At 48.9% G+C, this 14,362-nt stretch overlaps 1 protein-coding gene across 2 annotated transcripts in view; it reads right to left on the bottom strand.

Annotated features, from left to right (window-relative positions):
- Positions 1–980: 980 nt before the first annotated feature.
- RSPO1 (R-spondin 1) overlaps positions 981–14,362 on the bottom strand; it is a 37,023-nt gene continuing 23,641 nt past the window's right edge. Inside the window, exons 3-6 of one of the 2 annotated variants that reach the window (XM_038758253.1) lie at positions 9,976–10,167; positions 3,836–3,985; positions 2,422–2,613; positions 981–1,931 (exon numbers count right to left, since the gene is read on the bottom strand). In XM_038758253.1, coding sequence (XP_038614181.1) covers positions 1,762–1,931; positions 2,422–2,613; positions 3,836–3,985; positions 9,976–10,167 — 704 coding nt within the window. In that variant the 3' untranslated portion in view covers positions 981–1,761. The remainder of the gene's footprint in view (positions 1,932–2,421; positions 2,614–3,835; positions 3,986–9,975; positions 10,168–14,362) is intronic. The other variant, XM_038758254.1, reaches the window with a different exon arrangement.

Raw genomic sequence — 14,362 nt, 5'->3', positions numbered from 1 at the left:
CAAGAGGAGTTAATCCTAACTCCCACTCAGCTCAGATTTTGTCTCTCCCTTAAAAAACCCCTGAAGAATGTGAAAAGAAAAAAAGAGAGGAAACTCCCCTGGAGTTTTGACAAGAAACCGAGCCACTCGCTGGCAGCCTGTGCCTGCCGGACAGAGGCCCTGGCAGGGTCTGGCGTCCCGGCGACACTCTGGCTGCCGGGCCGGAGGCCACCGGGCTCAGGCCACAGGGAAATTGATGAACTCTAATCAGGAGGAGGCAGGGACGTCCAACTCAGAGCTCCGGGACCTTTGGGCTGGAAGCGATTTCGAGATGTCATCGGGTCCATTCCCCTGTCCCCGGGAAGGACTGGGCCTAAGGCAGCCCGGTCAGATTGTATTCAATCTGTGCCATCCTCCTTTAATATTCCTATTCCAGGGACTCTCACCCATTTCCGTGAGGAAGTTTCTCCCCGTGTGTAACCTCCCTCCCTCCTGCTGTCATTCCAGCCTAGTCCCTCTTATGGAGGGAGAGTACAGCTGATTCCATCCAGTGCATTGCACATAGTAAGCGCTTAACAAATACCATTATTATTATTATTATCCCTCAGCCGGGAGGTTGACACAGGCCAGAGAGCCCTGGAGGGACCGATGATAAGCGGATCTGTCGATCCCTTGATGGATGGGTCTTACCTCTGGCCCTCCCACAGGGCGCCTCGCATATAAACTTCAGGTCCTCATCCCGGAGCTGTTTACCACACGAGAGCACCTCAGCTGCTCGGACTCCCAGCCCCCCGGGCCACCTCACCCCAAACCCACTCGTGTTCCGCACCATGTCCCTCACTCACTACCCCCGCGCAGCGCCCGTTGGACGTCTGTCCCCTCCCCTCCTCTTCTCTCCTTCCCTTCACCCCATTGTCCCAGAGTCTCTGAGACCCAGGCCCGGCCTCCCCTTTCAGGAAAAAAAAAATGTGGGGATTGTGGTCGCTGCTGTTGGTTTTGTCTTTTTTTTTTTTAATTTGAAATAAAATCTTTAAGCAGTTTTCAGGGTCGTCATCCCTGACATCTTACCACAAACGTTTAACATATATTCTTCAAGGATAACGTCATAGAGCCGAAAACACAAAATGAACAGGGTTAGCGGGCGGGAGGGCTGTGGTAACACCTTCCCCGGGCGGTCCTGGACCCTTCCATGCTGTCACCCAATCAGTTCCCCTCCGCTCTGTCCCTCCGCCAAGGCCTCGTCGGCCTGGGGTTTGGTTTTGCTTCTCGACAGAGTGTTCTCCTCAACGTCTGTGCTGAACAGCAATCTGAATGGAGACCTCACTGCCTTCTCTTTGCAGTGAAGACCATTTTCCCCTTTGTTTTCACACCGTGAAGTCCGAGGGGAAACTTGTTTCTTGGATCGTTTTCCTTCTTGAAGTGTGAAAGAGGGAGAGAGACAGAGCAAGAGACAAAGAAAGAGAGACAGGGTGTGTGTGTGCATTTAGGTCTCTTTGGGTTCCCATCTCAAGTTGTGCCTCCACAGGGGTCTGGGGTCTTTGACGGTGTGTGTGTGAGACTCTTGGGGAGTGTGTCCTCAGTTGTGTATGTGTGTGTTTAGGTCTCTCTGTGTTCCCATCTCAAGTTGTGCCTCCACAGGGGTCTGCGGTCTTTGACGATGTGTATGTGTGAGACTCTGGGGGAGTGTGTCCTCGGTGCTCCAGTTCAGGAAAGCTTTCATATACATAGCAGCATTGGACTCTCGCCGTTGATAGGTCTCGCCCCAAATTGATAAGTCATCAGTTAATCAGGGCCAGCCAGTGTGACGGGGAGCACCGTCCCTCGTTGTTGTTGCTGCTGCTGCTGCCCCTTCCGCCTCCTGGAGCCAGACCGGGCCTCCTTGGCCTCCTTCCTATTATGGTTCCCATTGCCGTTCTCCCTCTTGCCTTGCTCATCCTTCCTCCTCTTGGCCCCTGTAATGGGAAGAGGGTTAGAAAGAAAGGTCTCCAAGACTGGGAGGGGGAGATAGAGGGCCACTGAGGCCCTCAGAAAAACCCGGGGGTGGGGGTGTGGAGATGAGCTCATTTCAGGCTGTCCAGCCTAATCATTATAGTAACTGTGATATTTGTTAAGTGCTTACTACATGCCAGGCACTATACTAAGCGCTGGGGTAGATACAAGGTAATTGGGCTGGACACAGTCCCTGTCCCACACAGGGCTCCCAGTCTTAATCCCCATTTTACAGATGAGGGAACTGAGGTCCTTCTGGTTCCTGGGCCTGGCCTCTATCCACTAGGCCACCTGCTTTCCCAGTTGCCAAGCTGTCAGAAAGAAAACGGCCGTTCCCATCCACAAAGCATGTTGTCAGAAACAACTCAAGTTCTGCGTCCCTCTCAGCTGGGCCCCCACCAGGGCACCCCCCGACCCTCTGGCCCAGGGCTGGGCACCCCCTGGGCTGCTCACCTTCAGGGCACAAGCTCTTCTGTACTGTGCACCTCCGGACCTCGCGGGCAACCGGGCACCCAGACCTGTCCCCTGCAGGGGCATTCAGGACCCGCCGTGCCCGCTCCTCCGTGCCCTTCCTGAAGCCGCACAGTTTCTTCTTTTTGGAGCATGGACTCCATGAGCTCCACTCACTCATTTCACAGTGTGCTGCTGGTGGGATGGGAAGATGGGGGTTGAGGGGAGGTGGTGTGTGGTCAGGGGGAAGGGGTAAGCCAAGATGGATCAAGAAAAGAGTTGGGGGAGACAGGGAGTGAGAGAGAGGGAGGGAGAGATGGAGAGAGGGAGGGAGGGAGAAATGGAAAGAGAAGGAGAAAGGGAGAGATGGGGAGAGAGAGGGATGGAGAGACAGAGAGAGGAAGGGAGAGATGGAGAGAGGAAAAAGAGAGAGGAAGGGAGGGTGGGAGGGAGAAATGGAAAGAAGGAGAAACGGAGAGATGGGGAGAGAGAGGGATGGAGAGACAGAGAGAGGAAGGGAGAGATGGGGGAGAGAGAGAGAGGGAGGAGCAGAAAGAGGAGAGGGAGACAGGGAGGGAGAAACCAAGAGAGAGGGAGGGAGAGACAGAGGGAGAGAGAGAAGGATGGAGAGACAGAGAGAGGGAGAGACAGAGGGAGAGAGAGAAGGATGGAGAGACAGAGAGAGGGAGAGACAGAGAGGGAGAGAGTGCAAGGGATGGAGAAACAGAAAGGAAGGGACAGGGAAGGAGGAAGAGAGAGGGAGGGAGAAACAGAGAGAGTGGGAGGAAGAGAGAGAGGGAGAAACAAAGGAAGAGGGAGGGGAGACAAGAAAAGAGAAGAAGGAAGAGCAGGGAATGGAAGAGAGGAAAATATAGTGTAGGGAAAGGGAAAAAGTAAAGAGCAAAGGAAGAAAAGAGACAGAGGGAGGGAGAAGGAGAAGAGGGTGGGAAAGAGGGGGAGGAAAAAGGAAGGGAAGACAACGAATTTCCCAATCCCAGAATATAGCTCAAGTTGCCTCCCTTCAATCAGTGGCATTTATTGAGCCCCTACTGTATGCAGAGCACTGTGCTACGTGCTTGGGAAAGTACAACAGGGTTAAAAAACTTACAGACTAGTGGGACCTAACGGTCAAGGGAAGCACAAAAGCCCCCACCCCCACCTGGACAACGCGACTCCCCTCCAGTTCTGTGCCTCAGGGGCTGGGGTCCAGCTGGTGTTTCATAGACCGGAGTGCCCTACAAAATGCCCAAATCAGGTGCCCCCAGTGCCAAGAGATCCTCCCACAGAGGTATCTCCGTGAATCCGTTCCCTAAGCGAACGGAGCCCCTGGCAGAGATGGGCAGGTTGGCAGAGACCCCCCCCCAACGTCCCGCCCTCCCCACCTGGGCCCCTGGGCCCCTAGCCCTTCCCCACTCACCAGGGCTGTTGCATTCCATGGTGCCATTGGCTGCGGAGTAGCCGCTGGGACAGTCTGGGTAGCAGCGACCCTTGTGCAGGTACAGACCCTCTTTACATTTTGTGCAAAAGTTTTGGCTGAAGCAGGCATCACAGTTCTCGATTTTGCATTCTGGGAAGGGAAGCCGAAGGAAGACAGTCGGGACTTGAGCTGTTCACCCTCCACCCCTTAAATCCAAGCCCCTAGCACTTAACGCAACTCCTTCCATCGCCCCTATAATCATCATCATCATCAATCGTATTTGTTGAGCGCTTACTGTGTGCAGAGCACTGTACTAAGCGCTTGGGAAGTACAAGCTGGCAACATATAGAGACAGTCCCTACCCAATAGCGGGCTCACAGTCTAAAAGTCTATAATAATAATGATGGCATTTATTAAGCGCTTACCATGTGCCAAGCAATGTTCTAGGAGCTGAGGAGGTTACCAGCTGATCAGGTTGTCCCATGGGGGGCCCCCAGTCCTCATCCCTATTTTCCAGATGAGGTCACTGAGGCCCAGAGAAGTGACGTGACTTGCCCAAAGTCACGCAGCCGACAACTGGCGGAGCGGGGACCCTATGCCAACCACCCCACCTTCAGAGGCATATGGGGTGGGGAAGTGGAAGTGGGGAGAGAGGCAGGTGAGCAGCAGGGGCTTCATAGATCATAGACTTCATAGAGAAGCAGCGTGGCTCAGTGGAAAGAGCCGGGGCTTTGGAGTCAGAGGTCATGGGTTCAAATCCCGGCTCCGCCAATTGTCAGCTGGGTGACTTTGGGCGAGTCACTTCACTTCTCTGTGCCTCAGTTCCCTCATCTGGAAAATGGTGATGAAGACTGGGAGCCCCCCCGTGGGACAACCTGATCACCTTGTAACCTCCCCAGCGCTTAGAACGGTGCTTTGCACATAGTAAGCGCTTAATAAATGCCATCATTATTATTATTACTACTACAGATCCGGATGGGTACTGTACTCTATCCCACAGAGGAAGGAGCAAGAGGAAATAAACCCAGATTGCAGCAGGAGTGATTCAAGTTAGACCGTAAACAGGAAGAAGTTCCAAACCAAGGTGGAAGGGGTGGGTGAGGCGCTTAGAGATGAAGGGAAGCTGTTGACTTGCCTTCTTTCAGTACGGTACTACTGAGAGCTCACCTCCTCCAAGAGGCCTTCCCAGACTGAGCCCCCTTTTTCCTCTCCTCCTCTCCATCCCTCCCACCCTACCTCCTTCCCCTCCCCACAGCACCTGTATATATGTTTGTACAGATTTATTGCTCTATTTATTTTACTTGTACATATTTACTATTTTATTTATTTTATTAATGATGTGTATATAGCTATAATTCTATTTATTATGATGGTCTTGACCTCTGTCTACTTGTTTTGTTGTCTGTCTCCCCCTTCTAGACTGTGAGCCTGTTGCTGGATAGGGACCGTCTCTATATGTTGCTGATTTGTACTTCCCAAGCGCTTAGTCCAGTGCTGTGCACACAGTAAGCGCTCAATACGATTGATTGACTGATTGATTCCCAAGTGCTTAGTCCAGTGCTCTGCACACAGTAAGCACTCAATAAATACGATTGAATGAATGAATGAATGAAGGAATAATAATAATAATGGCATTTACTAAGCGCTTACTATGTGCAAAGCACTGTTCTAAGCGCTGGGGAGGTTACAAAGTGATCAGGTTGTCCCCTGTGGGGTTCACAGTCTTAATCCCCATTTTACAGATAAGGGAACTGAGGCACAGAGAATAATAATAATAATAATAATGGCATTTATTAAGGCCCTCTCTTCCTCCCTTCAAGGGCCTACTGAGAGCTCACTTCCTCCAGGAGGCCTTCCCAGACTGAGCCCCTTCCTTCCTCTCCCCCTCGTCCCCCTCTCCATCCCCCCATCTTACCTCCTTCCCTTCCCCACAGCACCTGTATATATGTTTGTACATATTTATTACTCTTATTTATTTATTTATTTATTTATTTTACTTGTACATATCTATTCTATTTATTTTATTTTGTTAGTATGTTTGGTTTTGTCTCCCCCTATTAGACTGTGAGCCCACCGTTGGGTAGGGACTGTCTCTATATGTTGCCAATTTGTACTTCCCAAGCGCTTAGTCCAGTGCTCCGCACACAGTAAGCGCTCAATAAATACGATTGATGATGATGATGATTTATGAAGCACTCACTATGTGCCAAGCACTGTCCTAAGCGCTGGGGAGGTTACAAGGTGATCAGGTTGCAGGGGGCTCACAGTCTTCATCCTCATTTTCCAGATGAGGTAACTGAGGCACAGAGAAGTGACTTGCCCAAAGTCACACAGCTGGCAACTGGCGGAGCCGGGAGTTGAACCCATGAACTCCGACTCCAAAGGCCGGGCTCTTTCCCCTGAGCCACGCTGCTTCCCATATTCCCAGAATGGTACCCCTCTCCCGGGGCCGCGGAGCTGGGCTCCATCCCAGCAGTTTTCACAATCGAGCAGGCCGGGCCAAGGAGGCTCTTTCTCCCGCTCCCCCCCGGCCGCCCTCCCGCCTCTCCTCCCACGGATACACCGCCTGCACCCAGCACAGCCTGTCACATTCCCATGTTTTGGGAGGGAAAGCCAGCTCCCATCCGTCCGGCCGAGCCAGGCTACCCTGAGGCCCTCCCGGCTGCGCCTCGGCCCAGTGGATACGGCCCGGGCCTGACAGTCTGAAGAACTTGGGCTTTAATCCCAGCTCCGCCATATGTCTGCCGTATGACCTTGGGAAAGTCCCTTCAATTCTCTGGGCCTCAGTTCCCTCATCTGTATATATGTACCTGTATATATGTTTGTACATATTTATTACTCTATTTATTTATTTATTTTATATGTATATCACCTGTATATATGTTTGTACATATTTATTACTCTATTTATTTATTTATTTTATATGTATATCACCTGTATATATGTTTGTACACATTTATTACTCTATTTATTTATTTATTTTATATGTATATCACCTGTATATATGTTTGTACATATTTATTACTCTATTTATTTATTTATTTTATATGTATATCACCTGTATATATGTTTGTACATATTTATTACTCTATTTATTTATTTATTTTATATGTATATCACCTGTATATATGTTTGTACATATTTATTACTCTATTTATTTATTTATTTTATATGTATATCACCTGTATATATGTTTGTACATATTTATTACTCTATTTATTTATTTATTTTATATGTATATCACCTGTATATATGTTTGTACATCTTTATTACTCTATTTATTTATTTATTTTATATGTATATCACCTGTATATATGTTTGTACATATTTATTACTCTATTTATTTATTTATTTTATATGTATATCACCTGTATATATGTATATATGTTTGTACATATTTATTACTCTATTTATTTATTTATTTTAAATGTATATCACCTGTATATATGTTTGTACATATTTATTACTCTATTTATTAATTTATTTTACCTGGACATATCTTTTAGACTGTGAGCCCACTGTTGGGCAGGGACTGTGTCTATATGTTGCCAATTTGTACTTCCCAAGCGCTTAGTACAGTGCTCTGCACACAGTAAGCGCTCAATAAATACGATGATGATGATGATGATCTATTCTATTTATTTTATTTTGTTAGTCTGTTTGGTTTTGTTCTCTGTCTCCCCCGATTAGACTGTGAGCCCACTGTTGGGTAGGGACTGTCTCTAGATGTTGCCGACTTGGACTTCCCAAGCGCTTAGTCCAGTGCTCTGCACACAGTAAGCGCTCAATAAATATGATTGATTGATTGATTTATTACTTCCCAAGCGCTCAGTACAGTGCTCTGCACACAGTAAGCGCTCAATAAATCCCCCTCTCCATCCCCCTCATCTTACCTCCTTCCCTTCCCCACAGCACCTGTATATATGTTTGTACATATTTATTACTCTATTTATTTATTTTACCCGTACATATCTATTCTATTTATTTTATTTTGTTAGTCTGTTTGGTTTTGTTCTCTGTCACCCCCTTTTAGACTGTGAGCCCACTGTTGGGTAGGGACTGTCTCTATATGTTGCCGACTTGGACTTCCCAAGCGCTTAGTCCAGTGCTCTGCACACAGTAAGCGCTCAATGAATACGATTGATTGATTGATCTGTAAAATGGGGATTAAGGTCGTGAGCCCCATGTGGGACAGGGACTGTGTCCAACCCGATTAGCTTGTATCTATCCCAGCACTTAGTACAGTGCCTGGCACATAGGAAGGGCTTGACAAGCACCATTAAAAACAAACAACGGAAAAAACTCCAGCGGCCTCCGAGTCCCAGCTTCACTCTTGGGGCAGACCTCGACTGGACAGATGAGCCCACTGTTGGGTAGGGACTGTCTCTAGATGTTGCCAACTTGTACTTCCCAAGCGCTTAGTACAGTGCTCTGCACACAGTAAGCGCTCAATAAATACGATCGATTGATTGATCCTCTGGCTTTGGGCTGGCAACTCCGAGGCCCTCCCCCTCGCCCACATATCCGAGGGGTTGCGGGCGGACAGAGAGAGAAGCTACAGCGTTGTCCTCCAAACCATCTGCCTTGAGCAAGTCAGCAGCCTCTGCCTCCCGTCTCTTTCTCCCTCCCTCCCTCTCTCTTTCCCTCCATCATCATCATCAATCGTATTTATTGAGCGCTTACTATGTGCAGAGCACTGTACTAAGCGCTTGGGAAGTACAAATTGGCAACATATAGAGACAGTCCCTACCCAACAGTGGGCTCACAGTCTAGAAGGGGGAGACAGAGAACAAAACCAAACATACTACCAAAATAAAATAAATAGAATAGATATGTACAAGTAAAATAAATAGAGTAATAAATCTGTACAAACATATCTACATATATACAGGTGCTGTGGGGAAGGGAAGGAGGTAAGAAGGGGGGGATGGAAAGGGGGACGAGGGGGAGAGGAAGGAAGGGGCTCAGTCTGGGAAGGCCTCCTGGAGGAGGTGAGCTCTCAATAGGGCCTTGAAGGGAAAAAATATGGAACGCTTCACGAACTAGCGTGTCATCCTTGCGCAGTCGATCCAGACTTTTGCTCCAGTCCCCAGCGCCAAACCTGGTTTGGAGGCTTTGTTCATTAAATTGTATTTACTGAGAACTTACAGTGTGCAGAGCCACCCCCCTGGGACCATCTGATCACCTTGTAACCTCCCAAGTGCTTAGAACAGTGCTTGGCACGTAGTAAGCGCTTAATAAATGCCATCATTATTATTGTACTAAGCAGCTGGGAGAGTACAATATAACGATAAACAGACACATTCCCTGCCCTCAACTAGCTTACAGTTTAGAAGGTGTCACAAGGGTCTCAACCTCCCCTCCATGACACACCGTCTAAGGGGAGAGGAGGCTGTTTCTCCCCTCAGAATCCATTGCCACTCCCCAGACAAACCCCCACAGCCTGAGAAGCAGGGTAGCCTAGTGGAAAGAACCCAGGCTTGGGGGTCAGAAGAACCTGATTTCTAGTCCCGGCTCTTCCGCTTAATAATAATGATGGCATTTGTTAAGCGCTTACTATGTGCAGAGCACTGTTCTAAGCGCTGGGGGGGATACAAGGTGATCAAGTTGTCCCACGTGGGGCTCACAGCCTTAATCCCCATTTAGGGAACTGAGGCTCAGAGAAGTGAAGTGACTTCCCCAAGGTCACACAGCAGACACGTGGCGGAGCCAGGATTCGAACCCATGACCTCTGACTCCAAAGCCCGGGCTCTCTCCACTGAGCCACGTTACTTCCGCTTGTTCGCTGGGTGAATCTGGGCCAGTCACTTCACTTCTCTGTGCTTCAGTTACCTCACCTGCAAAATGGGGATTAGGATCGCGAGCCCCACGTGGGACGGGGACTGTGTCCAAACTGATTATCTTGGATTTACTCCAGCACTTAGTAGTGCCTGGCACGTAGTAAGCACTTAACAAATACCATAAAAAAAAAAGGTCTGGGGTTCCTGCCCAGGAGTGGGAGGAAGACGAGCCCTCGAGCCTCTCCCCTCCAGCCCCTCGCTGTGAAAATCGGGAGCCTCTCTGGATCCCGCCAGTTTAGTCAGCAAGAAACAACAACTACACCGTTCTCCAGTCATCCCACTTCCCTGACGGCTACTCACTGATGCACTTGTTCATGTCAGGGTTGCGAGCGTCGTAATATCCCGGAGGGCAGGACGGCAGGCAAATCCCGATCTGCCGGATGTCGTTCCGCTCCAGCAGGATGAAGAGCTTAGGGGAGCACTTGAGGCAGCCGTTGAACTCAGAGCACAGCTCGCAGCCCTTCGCGCAGCCCTGGCTCACCTCTGTGCTGACTGCAGAGGGGAAAACAGAGTCGGGATTAGGGCCGGGCCCGGCCGAGTTGGTGGGAGAGGGAGAACCGAGTCCTCGCGGCCCGGCCCGGCCCTGCCGGAACAAAACTTCTGGGCAGAAAAGCCCACCAGATGGATCAGCCCACTTCCCACCTGCCCCCCTCCGACCACTCACACTTGTTGGACGCCCAGAGGAAAACTAGAAATAAAATCAACATTTCCACCAGGAGAGGGGACTGGGCCAGAAACTATCTGCAGGAGTCAGTCAGTCAGTTGGTCATATTCTAGACTGTGAGCCCACTGTTGGGTAGGGACCGTCTCTATATGTTGCCAGCTTGTACTTCCCAAGCGCTTAGTAAAGTGATCTGCACACAGTAAGCGCTCAATAAATACGACTGAATGAATGAATGAATATTTATTGAGTGCCTACTGTGGGCAGACTAGGCGCTGGGGACAGTACAATATAAAAACAAACAGATGCATTCCCTGCCCATTCTGAGCTTAAAATAATAATAACAATAATAATGACGGTATCTGTTAAGAGCTTACTACGTGCGAAGCACTGTTCTAAGTGCTTTAGAAGGAGAGACAGACAATAATATCAACAAATAGATTGCAGATATGGAAATAAGTGCCGTGGAGCGGGGAGTGGGGATGAATAAAGGGAGCAAGTCAGGGGTGACACAGAAGGGAGTGGGAGAAGGGGAAAAGAGAGTTTAGTCCGGGAAGGCCTCTTGGAGGAGATGGGCCTTCAATAAGACTTTGAAATGGGGGGAGAATAATAGCCTGTCAGATATGAGAAGGGAGGGCATTCCCTTCTAGACTGTGAGCCCACTGTTGGGTAGGGACCGTCTCTGTATGTTGCCAACTTGGACTTCCCAAGTGCTTAGTACAGTGCTCTGCGCACAGTAAGCGCTCAATAAATACGATTGAATGAATGAATGAATGAATTCGAGGCCGGAGGCAGAATGTGGACGAGAGTTTGGTGGTGAGACAGATGAGATGGAAGTACGGTGAGATGGGGTGAAGTTTGCGGGCTGGGTTGTAATAGGAGAGTAGAGAGGAGAGGTAAGAGGGGGCAAGGTGATGGACTGCTTAAAATCAATCAATCAATCAATCGTATTTATTGAGCACTTACTCTGTGCAGAGCACTGTACTAAGCGCGTGGGAAGTACAAGTTGGCAACATATAGAGACGGTCCCTACCCAACAGTGGGCTCACAGTCTAAAATGGTGAGGCATTTCTGTTTGAGGCGGAGGTGGATGGGCAACCACTAGAAGTTTTTGAGGAGCGCTGAAACACGGCCCCAACTTTTTTGTAGAAAAACGTGTCGGGCAGCGGAGTGGAAGTATGGAATAACACACACACAGTCCCTGAGCACTTACTGGAGCTTAGAACAGTGCTGCTGCATAGTAAGCACCCGAAAAATACCATAAAAAAAGAGAAACCCTTGAGCAGATCACTTCTCTGTGCCTCAGTTACCTCCTCTGTAAAACGGGGATTAAGCAGCGTGGCTCAGTGGAAAGAGCCCGGGCTTTGGAGTCAGAGGTCACGGGTTCAAATGGCGGCTCAGCCAATTGTCAGCTGTGTGACTTTGGGCAAGTCACTTCACTTCTCTGGGCCTCAGTGACCTCATCTGTAAAATGGGGATTAAGACTGTGAGCCCAACGAGGGACAATCTGATCACCTTGAAACCTCCCCAGCGCAAAGAACAGTGCTGTGCACAAAGTAAGCGCTTAATAAATGCCATTATTATTATTATCATCCTACTCCCTCCTACTTAGACTGTGAGCCCCATGTGGGACGGGAACTGTTTGACCTGAATGTCTTAATACAGCGCAGGGCACAGAGTAAGTGCCAAATAAGTATAATAATTCTAATTGTTATCATTATTAAGGAGCTGCCAATCTAGCTGGGCAGACGGACGCGAAAATAAATCACAGGGGTGGGAAGCAAGAGATTGTAAAAAGGGTGGTCGAAAGAAAAGCTCTCCCTGGTGCCGGGGAGCAGGGGAAATCAAGGCAAACCCCAAGGTTTCCATGCGGAATGCCGTCTCCCGTGTTTTGTTGTCCATCTTCCCCTTCTAGACTGTGAGCCCGTCACTGGGTAAGGACCGTCTCTATATGTTGCCGATTTGTACTTCCCAAGCGCTTAGTACAGTGCTCCGCACACAGCAAGCGCTCAATAAATATGATCGAATGAAGGAATTAGAAGGAAGGGAGGGAGCCGAGAATTCACAAAGCCTCAACACTGCTACTATAAGGAACAAAGCACATAGTCAAAGACTTCAATTACTATTATCACTACCTTCCTGAGCTCCCCAAATTAGGCTGTTTAGAGCCCTACTAGATGACAGGTCTCGGTACTGTTCTCAACGCTTCTCGGTCCACGGCTCTTAGGACCACATCTGTAATTTATTTATTTGTTTATATTAGTGTCTATCTCCCCCTCTAGACTGTAAGCTCACTGTGGGCGGGGAATGTGTCTCTCTATTGTTATATTGTGCTCTCCCAAGCGCTTAGTACGGTGCTCTGCACACAGTTAAGCGCTCTGTAAATACGATGGACCGACTGGTCTGGTAGGGAAGGGGCCTCGAGCTGAGATGTGAAGGAAGGAGAGGAAAGGGCAGCTTGGAAGGAGGGTGGGATAATAATCATCATCATCAATCGTATTTATTGAGCGCTTACTATGTGCAGAGCACTGTACTAAGTGCTTGGGAAGTACAAATTGGCAACAATAATAATAATAATAATAATGATGGCATTTATTAAGCGCTTACTATGTGCAAAGCACTGTTCTAAGCACTGGGGAGGTTACAAGGTGATCCAGTTGTCCCACGGGGGGCTCACAGTCTTAATCCCCATTTTTACAGCTGAGGTAACTGAGGTACAGAGAATAATGATAATGTTGGTATTTGTTAAGCCCTATGTGCAAAGCACTATTCTAAGCGCTGGCCCTTCAAGGCCCAACTGAGAGCTCACCTCCTCCAGGAGGCCTTCCCAGGCTGAGCCCCTTCCTTCCTCTCCCCCTCGCCCCCCTCTCCGTCCCCCATCTTACCTCCTTCCCTTCCCCACAGCACCTGTATATATGGATATATGTTTGTACATATTTATTACTCTATTTATTTATTTATTTTACTTGTACACATCTATTCTATTTATTTTATTTTGTTAGTATGTTTGGTTTTGTTCTCTGTCTCCCCCTTTTAGACTGTGAGCCCACTGTTGGGTAGGGACTGTCTATGTTGCCAACTTGGACTTCCCAAGCGCTTAGTCCAGTGCTCTGCACACAGTAAGTGCTCAACAAATATGATTGATTGATTGATTGGGGTAGCTACAAGGTAATCAGGTTGTCCCACGAGGGACTCCCAGTCTTCATCCCCATTTTCCAGATGAGGGAACCGAGGCCCAGAGAAGTGAAGTGACTTGCCCGAAGTCACGCAGCTGACAAGTGGCGGAGTCGGGATGTGAACCCATGACCTCTGACTCCAAAGCGCGGGCTCTTTCCCCTGAGCCACGCTGCGCAGAGCCAGGATTTGAACCCATGACCTCTGACTCCAAAGCCCGGGTTCTTTCCACTGAGCCATGCTGCTTCTCTCTTCAGCGCTTAGAACAGTGCTTTGTACATAGTAAGCGCTTAACAAATGCCATTATTATTATTATTATTATTATTTACGGCTCCCGGTGTGGCATTCCACAAGAGAATCGCCGCCTCCTCACCTCTTGGTCACCCCAAAAAACATAAGAACAGGGGGAGTTGGGCAGGTTGGGGGGCTCCCGGGAGCTGAAAGAACCAAGATTCAGAGCACTCTCCTTGCAAGCTGTCATGGCTTAGTAAATACAGCCACGGCCTGGGGGTCAGAAGGACCCGGGTTCTAATCCCGTCTCCGCCACTGGTCTGCTGTGTGACCTTGGGTAAGTCACTTCACTTTTTGGTGCCTCAGTTATTGGGAAAGTACAACAGAGTTGAAAAGCTTACAGACCGGTGTGACCTGACGGTCAAGGGAAGCACAAACAGCCCCCGCTGTTCATTCATTCAATCGTATTTATTGAGCACTTACTGTGTGCAGAGCACTGTACTAAGCGCTTGGGAAGTACAAGTTGGCAACATATTGACTCAGTTTTAGCATTCAGTAGCTTAACTGGGGACAGGGATCTAAACTGATTTCCTTGTATCCACCCCAGTGCTTAGAACACTG

Source organism: Tachyglossus aculeatus, chromosome 16, assembly GCF_015852505.1.
Source record: "Tachyglossus aculeatus isolate mTacAcu1 chromosome 16, mTacAcu1.pri, whole genome shotgun sequence".
Taxonomy (NCBI): domain Eukaryota; kingdom Metazoa; phylum Chordata; class Mammalia; order Monotremata; family Tachyglossidae; genus Tachyglossus; species Tachyglossus aculeatus.
This window is presented reverse-complemented; position numbering and strand designations above follow the sequence as displayed.